Genomic DNA, 19,546 nt, shown 5'->3' on the forward strand with positions numbered 1-19,546 from the left:
TTATCAGATTTGGTTAGAGTTATATTAATAATATAAATGTTTGTATTTAATTTTAACTAATTAAGTTAATATTACTTTATATTTTAAATTTAACTTCAAAATTAATGAATAGACAATATTTCTGACCATATAATTTCAACATTTTAAACAACTAAACTAATAATATTTTAAATTTGTTTATGTAATTTAATTTTCTATATATAACAATTTATATATAATTGTTTATCAATTATATACATTCATAAATAAAATTATAAAAATAAATAAACAATTATAAGTGACGTAATAGTTAAGCGTTTATTATGTATAATAAAGATCGGGTACAAATTTATAATAATTATAAAGAGGAAATAAGGAATATATTGGTCGAAGAAATCGAGTTCATTTATTGAGTAAGTTAGTGTATTAACTGTAGCAAAAAAAAACTATGAAATAACATTATCTATAACTATAAAAGAGACATTGTTCACCTATTGGTTGTAATACAACCAATTTTTTTTTACAATTTTTTTTTCATAAAATTAATTTTTAAATATTAAAGAGGATAGGATAACTTTTTATTAAAGTCTTAAAATATATTGACTGTAAATTTTAAAATTAAGATTATTTACTTTATAAATTCAATTTTAATTTATTTTGTTTGTAAAACATTTAAAATTTGATTTTTCCTTTCAAGTTGCACACTATTTTAATTTATATAACTCAAATATAAAATAGTCTTCCTTAAAAATATATAAAGTTAAAATTAATTATTAAAATTTTGAAGAATTGTTTAGGTTTATTGATTGAATTAATAAGTGATTTCTGGCTAGTAGTAAATATTTAGGAAAAAAATAAAAATACACAAATGTACAAATAAAAATACTGGTTGAAGATGAAATGATATAACTCCTAATTTTGACATTAAAATTAATCGAAAACATTTTTTTTTTGTCTTAGCATTTATTTTACCCGAATGTTAATTTAAATAAGAAAATAATTGATTTCTTTTCTCTTGATGTTCTAAAATATAACTTTATTATAATTTATTAATTAATAGTTTTTCATTCAAACTAGTAAAACAAATTACAAGGTTGTGAACAACATAAATTTTTATTATGACCAATATAATAAAGAAAAAAACATTAACTACTATAAACAAAAACATTTGCAAGTGCCTCTGCATATTTTATAACAACGTGGAGGGAGTGGACATTGAATAAAAAGACAATCATCTACTGATGCGCAAGGTTCTGATATTTTTGCATTGTACAAGTAATTTCCCTTTGGTGCACTTGTTTTTTCTGCAACAACTGGTGAGACATTCAACAACGATGGTTTTCCTGTTCAAAAATAAATTAACAAGTAAACTTTTTAAAATTTTATTCAACCATTCTATAACTAAGTTAACACGACAAAGATAGTTTTAGTTTGATACATGCGATATGAAATATAATAGAATATTGTAATTGCTCTTATAAATGTTTTTTTTAATTGTAATAGAGAATGAGATCAATATATATACCCATAGAAAGGTTCAAAACAATTGCAAGAAAAACTAAACTCAAAACAATCTTCGTCATGGTGTAAGTTGATCGAGCAAGAGACTTCTAAAAGTTACAGTTTTCGGAGAAAATGCTAGGTAAAAATATTGGAGAATACTTGGTTGTATTTATAGTGATATTTTTTACACAATCTCTCATTTATTATCAAATATATAATTTGTTTCTATATATATCTATATCTATAGAAATATATCTATATATTTCTATATATATCTATATATATTTATATATATCTATATATTTCTATATATATCTATATATATCTATATATCTATATATATCGAACCATTTCCGGTCCTACCCACCTTTCAAATAAATTTTCCCAAACTACCCACCTTTTCATTCTCATTCCCAAACTACCCACCTCTCTCTCTACAATATTAATTAACCCATTAATTAACTTACTCTCTATCTTAACCCACTAATTAACTCTCTCTCTCTAAACCCATTAATTAACTCCCCCTCTCTCTCTTACTAAATTAAATAATTTAAATAGCTATTATAAATTAAAATAAAATAGAATACATTACATCAACGGAAACTTGAAATAAAATATATTACATAAACATTAAAATAAAATACATTACATCACAATAAAATATATAACATAAACATTACAATAAAATAAAATACATAATAAATATTAATCACCTTCAATATACAATAAAATGCATATTTTATCTTTATAATTCAATTTTATGATATCTACTCCATCTTCCACAAGAGCAAAAACCTCTATATAAATTCACATTATGTTTGTTACCACCCTTCCAATATCCATTTATGGTTCTGTATTGTGCAGTAACGATTTCGAAGACTCCTCTTTGTTCATTGTATGGAATAACCTAGTAACGATTTCGAAGACTCCTCTTTGTTCATTGTATGGAATAACCTTGTGTGATGATGTTTTTTTCTCAACAGTTTCAAATAATTCTCTTGACCTTTGACAATAAGTTTGACCATTTTGAAGGTCATTATCGAGCATTTCCTGGAGAAGGTTATCTGTAAGTTTAGCCAAAGTACCTTCTTCTTCTTCCTCCATGTTAGTTAACAGAGAAGAGAATCTCGATCGCAAGGAAGAAGATGAATTAGAGAGAAAACTGAAATTCATGAAATAGAAGAAATTATAACAAGAGAGAGAACTCAACCGCTTCTAACGGCCGTCTTCATCTTTTATTTTCTTGAGAGATCAGTTAGTTATTACAGTTAACAACTTAATTACTTGTTCAACAGATTGCCTCCAATTATAATCCATTTCAAAAAAAAATATAATGTTCATACTTAAATAATATACACGGATTTATAAAATAACAAAATTGTTTTTAATAGTATATATTATGAATATTTTAATTATAATTGGAAAGATTTAATGTTATGGAGTGATCGGTAATTAAATATTATTCTATTTAAATTAAATTAAAGAACACACCAAATTCTTGAATATTTGTAAACATTGAATTATAATATTAAAGAAATAAAATTAAACTCTTTAAAATGAAACAAAGTAAAATAATAATAAGATAAATTTTCACCAAATAGTGAAGCTATTTTAGTAATTAGCATTAATAATTAATACAATCATTGTGACAATAAGTATTGTTTGTCTTAAAAAAAAAATCCCAACTTAAAATTAAGGTGTTTTTTCTCTTTCATTTGGTAAAAATTTGTTGGATGATCAAAATTATTCTTACAGTATTAATGCATTTAAAATTTAAGTCTTATAAATTGAATTAACCCTTAAAATCTTAAGATTTTATAATCTTAAAGTATACTAATTAGTTTCACTTGTTTATAAATTATTTCAATTTATAATTTTACAAAAATAAAATAAATAAACTCATATAATTGATTGTGTTCGGGTTATTGTTGGCAAACTCTTGATGGCAAATTAAGATTTTAACTAACTTAGTAATTTAGAGTATGAGTTAATTACAATTTTAAGAAAATTATATTTTAAATAACTTAGTAAATTAGAGTGATTTTAGCCAAAACAATTTTCTTACTTACAACTAAATTCCAAACAAGGCCTAATTTATTTTTTATTTTTTAGATAAATGAGACAAATAAAAATTTATATATATAACATTTTATTTTAATAAATTATATATATGACATTTTATTTTAATATTCAATTTTCTCTTTTCATCGAGGGAGGAAGTGTGACAATCAGCATATCCAAACTCAAATATAATTTACATTTTTTGTGATCTTCCTTATTGCCAACATACACTCAAAAAAGAACTTAGACCTTCAAATTAGCAAAATGTCCTCAATGATATCCAAAGCAACAAATATACATTACATTTTACAACCTACACTTTCAGAATTTAAAAAAGAAAAAAAGTAATAATCTCGGCTTCTTTCTTGAAAAATCGTGTCACGACCCTAATTTAGAACCAGAGAGCCGAATTGAACTTAAACAAAGTATCAATGGAGTAAAATCCTAGCACATAACAACCAGCAAGGAAGATGAACCATGCATATGTAAATATAAGTAGAGCTATTCCATACCCAAAGTGTCTCCATCCAGCTCCAGAATTCACCAGCAGCATCCACATTTCCAAAACCTCCGTAAAGCCCTTTCACGATCATATATGCAATTGGAGGGCAACCAATGAAAAATAACATCAGATTACAGGCCGCTTTTAACTCAAATCTCAATGGAGAAGCCAACAAACACATCGGCACGATCAATAGAGCGCCAATTTCAGCTGTGGAGAAGTTAATGACAGACATTAAACATAGTCCAATTGTTGCAGCTGAAATTGTAGCTGATTTCAGAAGAACCCAATCTTCTTTCTCTGTTTTATGAAAGCCCGGAAGCAAATACAAGACTCTGGAAGTTTGAGAATAATCGGGTAGTTGGCAGATGAAATAAGGAAGCAACATGACGACAGCACCCCATAGGTGAACAACAAACATTGTTCTAACTGCGGATAGCCATTTCCACGACTTAAAGGTCTCAACAGAAGTGTCTTTAACTTTTCCTGAAGGAGAACTCTCTTTATGAGCATTGATATAAAGAGAAGCGGCGACTATTGGAAGGGGAGCTACAATGAGTCCAAAGGCTACCATGTATACTCCAACTGATACAAATTTGCCAGGCGATGTTAGAAGGTAGAGGAAAAATGACTGATGAAATTTCTCAAGAAGATTATTTACTGATCGGACAATGCCTTCCACTAACCTGCATTTTAGTGATATACAAGCGCAGCTTTAGTTTAAGACTAAACATGAAAGGATTTGTTTGAGTTGGATTATGATTGAACTTTTAGGTGATTTTGTGATAAAAAATATTTGAATAATAGATATCTTTGTACCATGACATGCATAATACATCAAGAATTGTTTGATGTAGGTTTTCTTATTTTAAATAAACCGATTTTCTGGAGAGGAAAAATCTTGGTTGATGAAAAAGTGGTTTATTTGGGTTAAATTATCCTTTGTATTTAATATTAAAAATGTAATAAAAATAACTAAGGTAATTTGGTTGATGATTTTAATGATGATGGGATAAGGGTTATTTGGATGAAATCCGAATAACCCTTCATCAATCAAGGCCCAAATTTAAGGTTAAAGGTGGCATAATTTTATAGAAGTTTAATCCAAAATCAGCTTGTGCCAAATTTCAAATACATATTTTGAGTATCAACATTGTGAGCAAACTATTGTTTCAGCAGGAATTAAGAATATCCTAATCACCTGCCACTACGCAGTAGAAACTCCTTTTGCCTGGCTTTATTACTGAAAGAAACTTTTGTCGAAATCTCCATTGTAATGGCATCAATTTGATAATCGCGGAATGCACCATGGGAACCAGTAGGAACACCCAATGCCTGATAGCATAATGCAAAAACCTGTGAATAAATTATCCTCCGCAAACAGCTAATCTACCTAATTGACAATCGATAACTAAATTGAATACAAGCCCTTCTATTCAGACTCTCTTACAGTAAAAGAAAATGTGGACCTTAATTACCTGGTTATACAATGAGCTAGCAAGTGTAACAGCGCCATCAATATAGTCTGTTGCAGGAATGCCAAACTTCCACTGGGGATTTAAACTTTTCGCAAGTTTGCCAATTGTTTCAAAGATTTGACCCATGGCTTTAAGAAACTGGGAGTTTAGCAAGGACGAAAACTTATCCACTTTAACACGAAATCCTTGCCCGTGTACAGCCAAATAGTTCACAATGTTGATGAGGTCAAGATTTGGCATCTGTCCATTAGATGCCTCGGCATAAATACTGAGTGTATCAACTTCTACACTTTTATCTGAAACCTTGATAACCAAAGCAGCACCCATTGTCCCAGCACGCCTAAATGTCTCAGATACAACATCTCTAAAATTGGGTGAATGATAATCTCTTAGCCAGGCAGCAACTGAGTCATACTCACCATGCGTTGAATCAGCAGCAACCCATATTATATCTTTGGCTAGCCAAGTCACACGGGAAAGTAGAGAAAAAACTGACGATGCAATTCCTAATAATAAAGCTTCTGCATTAGTTACCCTCATAGAATTATAAGGCGACACTATAACAATAGCCTCTTTCCCATCGCCCTGCGGTGCTCTTATAATGGCAACAACATTAACGTTATAGGATACAGAACTTTGATTCTCGTGGACTATCCCAATATTAGGGCTAGAGAAAAAATGAAGTGGATGAAACTTATTCGAGGTAGGCTGAAATTTGTGATAACTAACTTCAGCACCAAGATAGGCCATATGTTTTCGTAATATACTTGGTATTTCCCTGTTTAAAGAACATAACAAATCCATATATGACATGACTATGCGAACAATGAGTTGCCCCTAAGAAAGGAAGAAATCAACTTACATGCCTGACCTTGCTTCCTTGGAGCTAGATTTGGTTAAATCAGTTATCAATTTATTTGCCTCCAAAACATCTTTGGTGGAGAGCATGGGACTGGCTGAACCTGCAGACAACAGTATTGCAGAAAGATTGAAAATTGTTTGGTATTTAGATTGAACATGTCAGGCATTTACTGAATCTGAATGTAACAGTTTAAATTACAATACCAACAGCCCTAAAAAGACATTCATTTCTGTATTCATAGTGATTTCCATTGAATTTGTAGTTTCACTGACCAGGCATTAAGGCATTCTCAGATATGTAAGTTTTTTTGGCAAGAACAGGCAGCAAAAGAAGAGCCAAGACACCGGCGGCGAAGCAAACGACACTGTAAGGGAATAATTTAGTCAAAATTGGTTAGTAAAATTAGTTAATCGACTAGCTAGGTCAGAAAGGGATGAACTGATGAGAACCTGAGAAGGGTACTATGAGAGATGAGGAAGATCCCGATACGGACGATCGGCCTAGATTTCGGCCTGAGAGGCTCGACGACTTCCGCCATGGTTCTTGACGTCGTTAGCATGCGATTTGCTTAGTTAGTTCACTTTGGGTGGATCCATTTTTCGGCCTCGTAGATCTAGTGTTTCGGCCTTGTTTGTTTCAATTCCTAACAAATTCATTGCAATAACTTATTTATCTTTGTTTTTTGTCAGCTATTTATTTTATTCGAAATTCTAGAATATAACTTTATTATAATTTATAAATTAATATTTTTTCGTTCTAATTAGTAAAACAAATTACAAGCTTACGAACAACATCAAGTTTTATTATGACCGAAAAAAGATAACTAATGTAAACACTCACAAGCGCCTCTACATATTTTATAACAACGTAGAGGAGTAGAGGAGTAGTCACTGAATAAAAGCACAATCACGTATCGATTTGTAAGGTTTCAATCTTTTTGTATTGTATAAGTAATTTTCTTTGTGGTGCACTACCACAAGCGTGTAAGACATTAAAAAAAGATAATTTTTCTGTCTAAAAATAAATTAACAAATAAATTTTTTAATTTATATTCACCTAGTCTATAACTAATTTAAAACATGAATTTTATTAGTTTGATAAATTTGATATGAAATATATTAGAAAGTTATGTAATTGCTCTTATAAATATTTTTTAAATTGTGGTAGAGAATGAGATTGAAGATATTTATAGAAATGGTCAAAAACAATTGAAAGAAAAGCTTAACTCAAAACTATCTTTGTCATGGTGTAAATTAAATGATGTTGGGGGCATATTGATGATGAAGTTGGGCATATTCAATCATCTAAGATTTTTGAAATAAAGATTTCAACATGCATCTTTGGACTTAATAAGTGACCATTAGGTTAAAAGCTTAATGCTCTACCAACTAAACTATACACCCATAAATCATACGGCATAAAGTGTTAAGCAGGACAAATGAACACAGTTTTATTATCTTTAATCGTACTGCCTTCTTATACAATATTTCTATTTTTGTATAATAGTTTCAGTAAATAAGAAATTATATGTATTTAATTTCCCTCGCAAAGACATTCACGAACAATTGATCATTTCCCTTCTATGAGATATTTACTTTTAAGCATTTGGAACCATTCATTGAAATAATCGAGCCTTTAATGTCTTTATTGCTTCTGTGACTATGAAGCAAATTTATCTGTGGAGGTGTAGAACATGGACCCCAATCCCCTGCACTACTCAAGTAAGTGTGCGACTCTGTATGAGGACCTCCTTTCCTTCTTCCCACTCTCCGATCCGTAATCAGAGCTCCTCTCTCCCTGTTTTCTTCGCCTTGCTATTTTATTAGGAAAACTCGTTCTTCAATTGAACAGAAAGCCTTAATGGGCTGATCAATCAGGTTCACCCCTTAAACAAATTGGAGCCTTCCCTTTCAAACCTGCTTGCTTTCTTGATTCAATTTCGTACTTGGTCTAATTGCACCGTAGATGAAGCTTTTCAAATCCTCCTAGCCATTATTCTGTTGAAAATGATTCAATGGACTCTAGAACGAATTCCCGTTAACGAGAATTAATTATTAATTATTGGGGACAGAAAGACTAGTAAAACCACTCAAAAATAAATTTCATTAAGATAAGACGCGATTGATCTTTCAATATACTAGCTTCAACCTTCCTGAATCTATTTTTACTCTTTCATTCAGATTATAGTGAAATTTGTTGTAATCTTTTATGGAAGAAGGTTGATAGACAAAATAAATAATTCAATTCAAAAATAAATAAAAATAATTAAGAGTATATTTTACGTTTTATAGTTATACTTTTATTTCTAACGCTAATTGTGGAACTTTTTTTATTTAACTGTGTTTTTTTATAATTAATTATTTAAATTACTCTGAATAATTGGTGAGTAAGTTAATTCTGAATTGTGTTGACCAGTCATCCATCAATTTAAAAAATTAAATAAAAATGTGATATATAAAATTTTAACTAATTAAGTTAATAATACTTTATATTTTAAATTTCAATTCAAAATTAATAAATATTCAACATTTCTATTAAACTAATAATATTTTAAATTTATTTATGTAATTTAATTTTTTATATATATAATAATTCATACTTAGTCATATAAATTATATATTCGATACATACAATTATAAAATAAAGTCACATAACATTTATTATCTATAATAAAGATAGAGAGTAATTTGAATCACACCCAATACAAATTTATAATCATCATAAAGAGGAAATAAGAAATAAATTTATAATCATCATAAAGAGGAAATAAGAAATATGTTGGTTTGCGAAATTGAGTACACACAACCAAAAAAAAAAAAAGAACTATGAAAATAACGTTGTTTGCTTATTTGATTGTAAACAATCTTTCTTTTACAACCATTTTTTTTAAGATTTTTTATTTTTCATAAAATTCATTCTTAAATATTAAAGATGATAGGATAACTTTTGTTATCAATATGATAACTTTTGTTTATTAAAGTCTTAAAATATATTGACTTTAAATTTAAAATTAAGATTATTTATTTTATAAATTTAATTTTAATTTATTTTGTATGTATAACATTTAAAATTTGATTTTTATTTTTCGGTGCAACACGAGTTGCACACTATTTTAATTTATATAACTCAAATCTAAAAGAGCGCCTTCCTTAAAAATATATTAAGTTAAAATTAATAATTAAAATTTTGAAGAATTGTTTAGGTTTATTGATTGAATTAATAAATGATTTCTAACCATTCCTAAATATTTAGGAAAATAATAAAAATACACAAATGTACAAATACAAATACTTGTTGAAGTTGGATATGATATAACTCTTAATTTTGACATTAAAATTAATTGAAAACATTTTTTTTTGTCATAGTATTTATTTTATCTGAATTTTAATTTAAAAAAGAAAAGAATTATTTTTTTTTCTCTTGAGGTTCAAAAATATAACTTTATAATAATTTATAAATTAATAATTTTTCGTTCAAACTAGTAAATCAAATTACAAATTTGTGAACAACATAAACTTTTATTATGACAAATATAATAAAGAAAACAACATTAACTATTATAAACAAAAACAATCGCAAGTGCCTCTGCATATTTTATAACAACGTGGAGGGAGTGGACACTGGATAAAAAGACAATCATCTACTGATTTGCAAGGTTCTGATCTTTTTGTATTGTATAAGTAATTTCCCTGTAGTGCACTTGTTTTTTCTGCCACAACTGGTGAGACATTCAACAGTGATGATTTTTCTGTCCAAAAATAAATTAACAAGTAAACTTTTTAAATTTATATTCAACTAGTCTATAACTAAGTTAAAACGACAAGGATTGTCTTAGTTTGATACATGCGATATGAAATATAATAGAATATTTTGTAATTGCTCTAATAAATGTTTTTTTGTTAAATTGTGATAGAGAGTGAGATCAAGATATATACCTATAGAAAGGTTCAAAACAATTAGAAGAAAAGCTAAACTCAAAACGATCTTTGTCATTGTGTAAGTTGATCGAGCAAGAGGCTTCTAGCAACCAAAAAAAGAAAAAATTGTGAAGAAATCACTCAACCAGTTACAGTTTTTGGAGAAAATGCTTAGATAAAAATATTAGAGAATACTTGGTTGTATTTATAGTGATAATTTTTTACACAATCTCTCATTTATTATTAAATATATAATTTGTTACTATATATATCTGATATAGATTTTGTGGGTCAGTGATTAATTGTAAATATATATATATATATATATATATATATATATATATATATATATATATATATATATATATATATATATATATATATATATATATATATATACCTTATTAGTAAACATTCAATATTTTTGTATTTGATATATATTTTTGTAAGTTTTTTCCATTAATTATAATATATAATAAATTTAGAATTTTGTATTTCAAAATTATATTTATTTTAATGAAAAAAAAGTGATATAAAAAATTACAAGTAAAATTAGAAAACTTTGTAACCAATTATAATTTAATACATATACTCATGATCTTTGCCTTAGAATAATTTGGGTTGAATTTTATATTTAAATGTTATTTATCAGATTTGGTTAGAGTTATATTAATAATATAAATGTCTGTATTTAATTTTAACTAATTAAGTTAATATTACTTTATATTTTAAATTTAACTTTAAAATTAATGAATAGACGATATTTCTGACCATATAATTTCAACATTTTAAACAACTAAACTAATAATATTTTAAATTTGTTTATGTAATTTAATTTTCTATATATATAACAATTTATATATAATTGTTTATCAATTATATACATTCATAAATAAAATTATAAAAATAAATAAACAATTATAAGTGATGTAATAGTTAAGCGTTTATTATGTATAATAAAGATCGGATACAAATTTATAATAATTATAAAGAGGAAATAAGGAATATATTGGTAGAAGAAATCGAGTTCATTTATTGAGTAAGTTAGTGTATTAGCTGTAGCAAAAAAAAAACTATGAAATAACATTATCTATAACTATAAAATAACTATAAAAGAGACATTGTTTACCTATTGGTTGTAAAATCTTTCTTTTACAACCAATTTTTTTTTACAATTTTTTTTCTTCATAAATTCATTTTTATATATTATAGATGATAGGATAACTTTTTATTAAAGTCTTAAAATATATTGACTGTAAATTTTAAAATTAAGATTATTTACTTTATAAATTCAATTTTAATTTATTTTGTATGTAAAACATTTAAAATTTGATTTTTCCTTTCAAGTTGCACACTATTTTAATTTATATAACTCAAATATAAAATAGTCTTCCTTAAAAATATATAAAGTTAAAATTAATTATTAAAATTTTGAAGAATTGTTTAGGTTTATTGATTGAATTAATAAGTGATTTCTGGCTAGTAGTAAATATTTAGGAAAAAAATAAAAATACACAAATGTACAAATAAAAATACTGGTTGAACATGGATATGATATAACTCCTAATTTTGACATTAAAATTAATACTCCTAATTTTGACATTAAAATTAATCGAAAATATTTTTTTTTGTCTTAGCATTTATTTTACCCGAATGTTAATTTAAATAAGAAAAGAATTGATTTCTTTTCTCTTGATGTTCTAAAATATAACTAATTTATTATAATTTATTAATTAATAGTTTTTCATTCAAACTAGTAAAACAAATTACAAGGTTGTGAACAACATAAATTTTTATTATGACCAATATAATAAAGCAAAAAACATTAACTACTATAAACAAAAACATTTGCAAGTGCCTCTGCATATTTTATAACAACGTGGAGGGAGTGGACATTGGATAAAAAGACAATCATCTACTGATGTGCAAGGTTCTGATATTTTTGTATTGTACAAGTAATTTCCCTTTGGTGCACTTGTTTTTTCCGCAACAACTGGTGAGAAATTCAACAACGATGGTTTTCCTGTTCAAAAATAAATTAACAAGTAAACTTTTTAAAATTTTATTCAACCAGTCTATAACTAAGTTAACACGACAAAGATAGTTTTAGTTTGATACATGCGATATGAAATATAATAGAATATTTTGTAATTGCTCTTATAAATGTTTTTTTTAATTGTAATAGAGAATGAGATCAATATATATACCCATAGAAAGGTTCAAAACAATTGCAAGAAAAGCTAAACTCAAAACAATCTTCGTCATGGTGTAAGTTGATCGAGCAAGAGACTTCTAACAAGTTACAGTTTTCGGAGAAAATGCTAGGTAAAAATATTGGAGAATACTTGGTTGTATTTATAGTGATATTTTTTACACAATCTCTCATTTATTATCAAATATATAATTTGTTTCTATATATATTCAAATAGATTTTGTGGGTTAGTGAGTAATTGTAAATATATATTTATATATATATATATATATATATTTATATATAGATATAAATATATATATATATCTAGATATATATATATATATATATTTAGATATATATATCTATATATATCTATCTAGATATATATATATATCTATATATATCTATCTAGATATATATATCTATCTATATATATCTATCTATATATATATATATCTATATATATATCTATCTATATATATATATCTAGATATATATATCTAGATATATATATCTAGATATATCTATATATATCTATCTAGATATCTATATATATAGATAATATATAACTAATATTTCTATATTATAATAAAATATAAAATATTTTTAGAATTTAAAATATATTATAATATTATTATAATTTAATATATAATTAATATTCCTATATTATAGTAAAATTTTAGAATATATATTTATTTAATGTTATTATAATATTACTTAAGTAAAAGTGGGAAGAGGAAAGAGAGAAAAAAGAGAAATTATTTAAATTTTTTTTATGCCAAGTCATTTCCTCACCAAATTCTCTCTTTCTATCTATCTATATATATATATATATCTAGATACCATATATATATATATATATAGATATATATCTATATAATATATATTATATAATATATATCTATATCTAGATACCATATATATATATATATATATATATATATCTAGATATATATCTATATAATATGAGGAGTGATAGAGTGAGGGAATTTAGTGAGGGAATTTGGTGAGGGAATGACGTGGCATTACCTTCATTGGTTGGAAAATGTAAAAGTGGGAGGAAAGAGAGAAAAGAGAGAAATTATTTGATTTTTTCAGCGAATAAATTATGCCACATCATTCCCTCACCAAATTCCCTCACCAAATTCCCTCACCAAATTCCCTCACCTAATCATTTCTCATATAATATATATTATATAATATATATCTATATCTAGATATATATCTATATATATATGGATTGATAGAAAGAGGGAATTTGGTGAGGAAATGACTTGGCATAAGAAAAATTCAAATAATTTTTCTTTTTTCTCTCTTTCCTCCTCCCACTTTACTTAAGTAATATTATAATAACATTAAATAAATATATATTCTAAACTTTTACTATAATATAGGAATATTAATTATATATTAAATTATAATAATATTATAATATATTTTAAATTCTAAAAATATTTTATATTTTATTATAATATAGAAATATTTGTTATATATTATCAAATTTTCCTATAATATTAGTTATATATTCTCAAATTTATTTTGGTAATGTTTTTAATATTATAATATATTTTAAATTATAAAAATATTTTATATTTCAATATATTTAATATTAGTTATATATATTTAATTAATAAATATATATTTCAAATAAATTAATATATTTTTCTATTAATTATATTAACATGTTTTAAGAGTAAAATTCTCAAATTTTTGGAATATTAGTTATAATAGTATAAATTAGTTATTTATTTAAAATAGTATAAATAAAATTTATTTTTAAATTATTTAGATAAGAGGGTGGGTAGAAGCATTGAAGTGTTTTGCCCAAGTACAATGTGTGTCCGCTTTCTGCTGAGGTGGAATATAGATTTGACAAAATAAGAGGAAGAGGTCTTGTGCGCGGTCTTGTGGGCTGCTGATGCTCTTAGGATTTATGGTTTAGAGTTTAGAGTTTAGTATTTAGAGTTTAGGATTTAGAATTTATTTAAACATATTATTAAAATATTTAATGTGAGAGTTTGTCGTAAATTATTGAGTTATTTTAACCGTTAAATTGAGAGATAATAAATATCAAATAAATGAGTAAAATAATAATCGTGAGAAAAAATAAGAGTGGGAGGAAAGAGAGAAAAAAGAGAAATTATTTGATTTTTTCAACGAATAAGATTATGTCATTCCCTCACCAAATTCCTCACCTAATCATTTCTTTTATATATATATATATATATATATATATATATATATATATATATATATTTATATATTATATATATATATATAACTATATATATATAACTATATATATAGTTATAGTTATATACCTTAGTAAACATTCAATATTTTTTTATTTGATATATATTTTTGTAAGTTTTTTTCATTAATTATAATATATAATAAATTTTTAGAATTTTGTATTTCAAAATTATATTTATTTTAATGAAAAAAAAGTGGTATAAAAAATTACAAGTAAAATTAGAAAACTTTGTAACCAATTATAATTTAATACTTATACTCATGATCTTTGCCTTAGAATAATTTGGGTTGAATTTTATATTTAAATGTTATTTAGCCGATTTTGTTATAGTTATATTTATAATATAAATGTCGAAATTTTTATGGGCTATTTTAATTTTAAACATATTTTTTTTTAATTCTAAACGACTAAGTGTAATCATTTTAATTAATTGGACGTTTTATTTATTATTGTTATATAATAAAGAGATAATATATATATATATATATATATATATATATATATATATATATATATATATATATATATATTCAAACATCAAAATAAAAATAATTTTAATATATTTTAATAATTTACAAGTATTTATTATTTTAAGTTATAATATTATTGTATAATAAATAAAGTTTATATTATTTAAAATATATATATTATTAAATTAAATATTAAAATAAAACAAGTTTTTTTAAAATTTATGTATATAATATAACACTGTATATTGAAAAAGAAATATTATTACGTCAAATTCTTAAAAATAGAATAAATATAAAGAAGTACGCGTTCTTTGCATTTGTTTTAAGGATTTGTAAATTAAAAAAAGGTAGTTAGAGCTTTATTGTAATATTCTTATGATATTTTGATAGAATTCTGTATTCATGAATTGATTTGAACAACTTAGTATTTTTATGTCATATATATTTAGAGAACTTTGTAACGGAAATCTAACTTAATACATATACCCATGATATTTGCCTTGAATAATTTGGGCTGAGTTTTATTACATCGAAATCCTAGAGTCCAAATCATATTCTTATAATTTATTATAAGTTAGAATTGTTAAATTAATTCTCTTATATTTTATGGGCGTGGTTAGTTAATATTTCAAATTTCTTATTTTTAGCCTCACAATTTAAACTTCTGAGTGATAAAATTTAAAACGAAGTTTTTGTTAATAATTTTAAACACTTCTAATTTATTATATACGTGACATTTATAAATAAAAAAATTCATGTCAGCAATTTAACTATTAAATTTAATCGAATAAAAAATTTTAATTATCAAATTTAGAGAATTAAAAAATATAGACATTTTATAGATTAACATTTTATAATAATAATGTGATAGATTTGAAGAATCAAAATATAATTCTAAAGTCAAAACTGTCTTTGATTTTATTTTATTTTTAGATCTTAGAAGATTTTGTAAATATTTAAATTTCCATTGAAATGGTCATTGTTGTGAGAAATTATGTTATTTTTTTCTTAATAATTCATATATTGAATGAAAAAAATTGATCAACCAACTAAAGTTATTTCATAAGTTTGCTGGAAGGACTGAGTGCACTTTAGTCCTCTCAAAAATTACGATCAAGCATTTAGAATTTAAAAATTCTTAGTTACAAAATAATGATTTACGAATTGTGCAAATTTGTGCATTTATAGTATTATTTATCTATAAATATTTTAAATTAAATTAATATTATTCAAATCTAATTAATTTAAAAATTAGTTTTAGTCTAGAAGAATAAATAAATATTTTTTCGACATCTTAAACTTAATATTAACATATATTTTATCCTTCGTTACCCACTTAACCTCCTCAATTGATCATCATCTCATTACTTACACATTTTTATATGCATTTTTTATCTTATCGGCAAAGCACCCACCAATCTTAGTCGACCTCAATTGATGACACATCTCTTATATCTCGTCAAACTCAACCATTAACCCTACAATTGGCCCTCGTCTCGTGACTCACATTTTTTTATATGTCTGGCAAACCACCCAATGAATTTAATCTTGTGACTCACACTTTTTCATATGCCTATATCCCTCGACAAATCACTCACCAATCTTAATCAACCTCTCTTTTACTTTCATTTCAACAAATCAACAATCAATCCCCAATTGATCATAGACATCTTATCCAACGTCAAACTAACCACTAACCACCACCCACCATTCATCTTGTGACCTCATACTTTCAAATGTTCGTCAAACCAACAATTAATTCCAACCTCACACTCGACAAACCATCCATCACCCGACCTCCATCTCGTGACCTCACACTTTCAAATGTTCATCAAACCAACCACTCATAATTTGCACAATTCGTAAATTTTATTATGTTATTCATTCTATAATATATAATATATAATAATAATAATAATAATAATAATTTAATGCATATTTTTTTTTTTAAATTCTCAACCACAATAATTAATATATTAATGTGATATAACCATACATATAGATAGATATAGATAGTAATTAAACCAATGTACCTTAATTAGATGTTTGGTGTATCCTCAAATTAATAAAAAAACAATTATGAAATAGCAAATCCCAATTAATTATTTTATATATTTTTTAAAATTATTTTCGAGTTAATGAGAATCATGATTAATTTGAGTATGTATCATAGATGAGGAGTAAATGAATATTTGGGTGAATCCACACATAAATTTGGAAATTATTAAATTAAAAAAATTAAATATAAAATATGATAAATAAGTCTCCACTCTTTACCTAATATGAATATCTTTTGTTTATGTTACAAGAGTATTCTAACTTTTAAACAATGTTATATTTTTTAAATTGAACTATTTGCGAGTTAAATTAGTACAATGATACATTATTATTAGTAATCATGATCTTAGCAATAGTTTCTTGAACCACCCTTAACCCCGAACTAAGACATCGTCTATCATCATCATCATAATTACGAATATGTTTCATCGTTTCCTCCAAAATCTCATAATTCTCAATCCTCGTCTTATCCGAACCCGAACCCAAACCGACGTCGTTTCTCAAAAGAAGCAACAAATCTCGAGCCATCTCCCTCGATCTCCTCCGTCCACGTGTCCCATCATCATAATCACCATTACTCATCTGAAGCAAACCCGGCACCGCCCCTTCCCTTAAAATCATCCCCCTATATCTCTCCCTACAGCTTTCACATATCGCTAACAGAATCGCAATCGCGCGTTCTTTACAAATAAAAGAACCTTCTTCCAAAACCTCAACAAAAGTTTGAATAGCCTTTTCTTCTTCTGCCGTTTCTCTAATCGCAACATCTGAAACAGTCACCAATCTTTCCAATACCCCCATTCCCATTTCGACTAAAGTTATTGATTTATTAACATAGCTGTGGATTATTAACTTAACTAAAGAGTTAACGGAACATGGGATTATTACCATTGAATGAATAATTTCATGTGAAGTGGAGAGATTATAGAGGGTGGATAAAGCATCTAGCTTGGTTTGCATTGTGGTCGCGTTTGCGGTGGAGATTATGTTGAATAACAGAGTCAGAACGCCGGAAGAAGATGCGATGGGTATTTTATTGGCGGCGGTTGAGGAGAGGGTGAAGATGAGTGCCACCGCGTGTTCTTGGAGATCTGATTCATGTTGGATTAGGAAATTGAGTAGAATTGGAATGGCTCCGGATTTGACAATTTGGATCTTGTTTCTGCATGGGAAATGAATTGATTAGTGTAATTTAGTGATGATTAAGAAAAAAAGAGTTACCTTTCACTTCCAAAGGAGAGATTGAGGAGGGCAAAGAGAGAAGCTTTAATGGTTGAATAAGTATGGTGAAGAAGCATTGGGAGAAGTAAGTTTATAATTGTATCTATTTGTGTTAAGCTGTGTTTATGTTTTGAAGTGAGATTGCTAATTGCTTTGGCTGCTAAAATTTTGTGTTTTGATCCATTGGGTTGTGAAAGACCTTGTAGTAGAGCTTCCTCCATGGAAGGAATGAAGGAAGCTCGGAGGTTTCTCTCTATACTGTAAGTTAATATTCTTGGACATATATAAAGATATATATATATATATAGAAAAAGGTAATATGGGTTGCTTGAGGAGGATGTAATTTAGGGCTTTTGTGGGCGGGGGCGGTGAGGATGATGATGATGATGAGTCTGCAACTATGTTACTTGATTGTTTGGATTGGAAGCAATCTCACTATTCCATTCATGCTGCTGCTTTTTTATGCTGTTGGTTGGGAACTGAATCTTAAGTTGCATTTTATTGAAGAAATCTTCATCCATATTTTATTTATTTTAAGTGAATATTTTTAATATTTAAAGTATTATTACATACCCTTCAATTTAAATTCAGTTATGATTTTAATGAAAATAGTGAAAAAATATTTTTAATGGGTTAGTAAATTATTTAAAAGTAATCTTAAAACATAAAAACCTAAATCTAGAACTAAATTAAAATTCATTTTATAATATTAAGTGTAAATCAATATTTTATTCATTTAATAATAAAAAATATTTTTAAATAAATTTAAAAATATTTATTTGAATTGGATTTATACAAATTTTGAGTGTATAAATTAATTTATTATTATTATTTTTTAATTAAAAAGATAAGAAGATGCGAATATTCATAACTATGAATCACAATAATTCTCCCAGTTATTCTTAATCCGAATTATTCTATTTTTGAATTTATTTTCATAAGAATTTTAAATTATTTTTTTATATTAATATGAATTTTAAATAAATTATAATATATATTATATAAAAATATTATTTTATAATAGATTTAAAAAAAAAATAAAGGATT

General features: G+C 25.7%; 2 protein-coding genes across 3 annotated transcripts; both read right to left on the reverse strand.

Moving 5' to 3' along the window:
- Positions 1–3,769: 3,769 nt before the first annotated feature.
- Positions 3,770–6,995, reverse strand: LOC124937750 (glycosylphosphatidylinositol anchor attachment 1 protein-like). 2 transcript variants are annotated; one of them, XM_047478069.1, is made up of 6 exons: positions 6,835–6,995; positions 6,658–6,749; positions 6,395–6,485; positions 5,524–6,301; positions 5,247–5,380; positions 3,770–4,731 (listed from the first exon to the last, which is right to left on the reverse strand). In XM_047478069.1, the coding sequence occupies exons 1-6, from the start codon at positions 6,942–6,944 to the stop codon at positions 3,972–3,974; spliced, it is 1,965 nt and encodes a 654-aa protein (XP_047334025.1). In that variant the 5' UTR covers positions 6,945–6,995; the 3' UTR covers positions 3,770–3,971. The 2 variants fall into 2 exon arrangements, with proteins under 2 accessions (XP_047334025.1, XP_047334023.1); XM_047478067.1 differs by having other exon boundaries at positions 6,386–6,485; positions 6,835–6,993.
- A 10,494-nt stretch (positions 6,996–17,489) lies between these two features.
- Positions 17,490–18,763, reverse strand: LOC124940460 (U-box domain-containing protein 6). The gene is made up of 2 exons (XM_047480982.1): positions 18,500–18,763; positions 17,490–18,440 (listed from the first exon to the last, which is right to left on the reverse strand). Exons 1-2 carry the CDS (start codon positions 18,718–18,720, stop codon positions 17,588–17,590), a joined length of 1,074 nt encoding a protein of 357 aa, XP_047336938.1. The 5' UTR covers positions 18,721–18,763; the 3' UTR covers positions 17,490–17,587.
- Positions 18,764–19,546: the final 783 nt, after the last annotated feature.

This window comes from Impatiens glandulifera, chromosome 5, assembly GCF_907164915.1.
Source record: "Impatiens glandulifera chromosome 5, dImpGla2.1, whole genome shotgun sequence".
In the NCBI taxonomy this organism is placed as follows: Eukaryota; Viridiplantae; Streptophyta; class Magnoliopsida; order Ericales; family Balsaminaceae; genus Impatiens; species Impatiens glandulifera.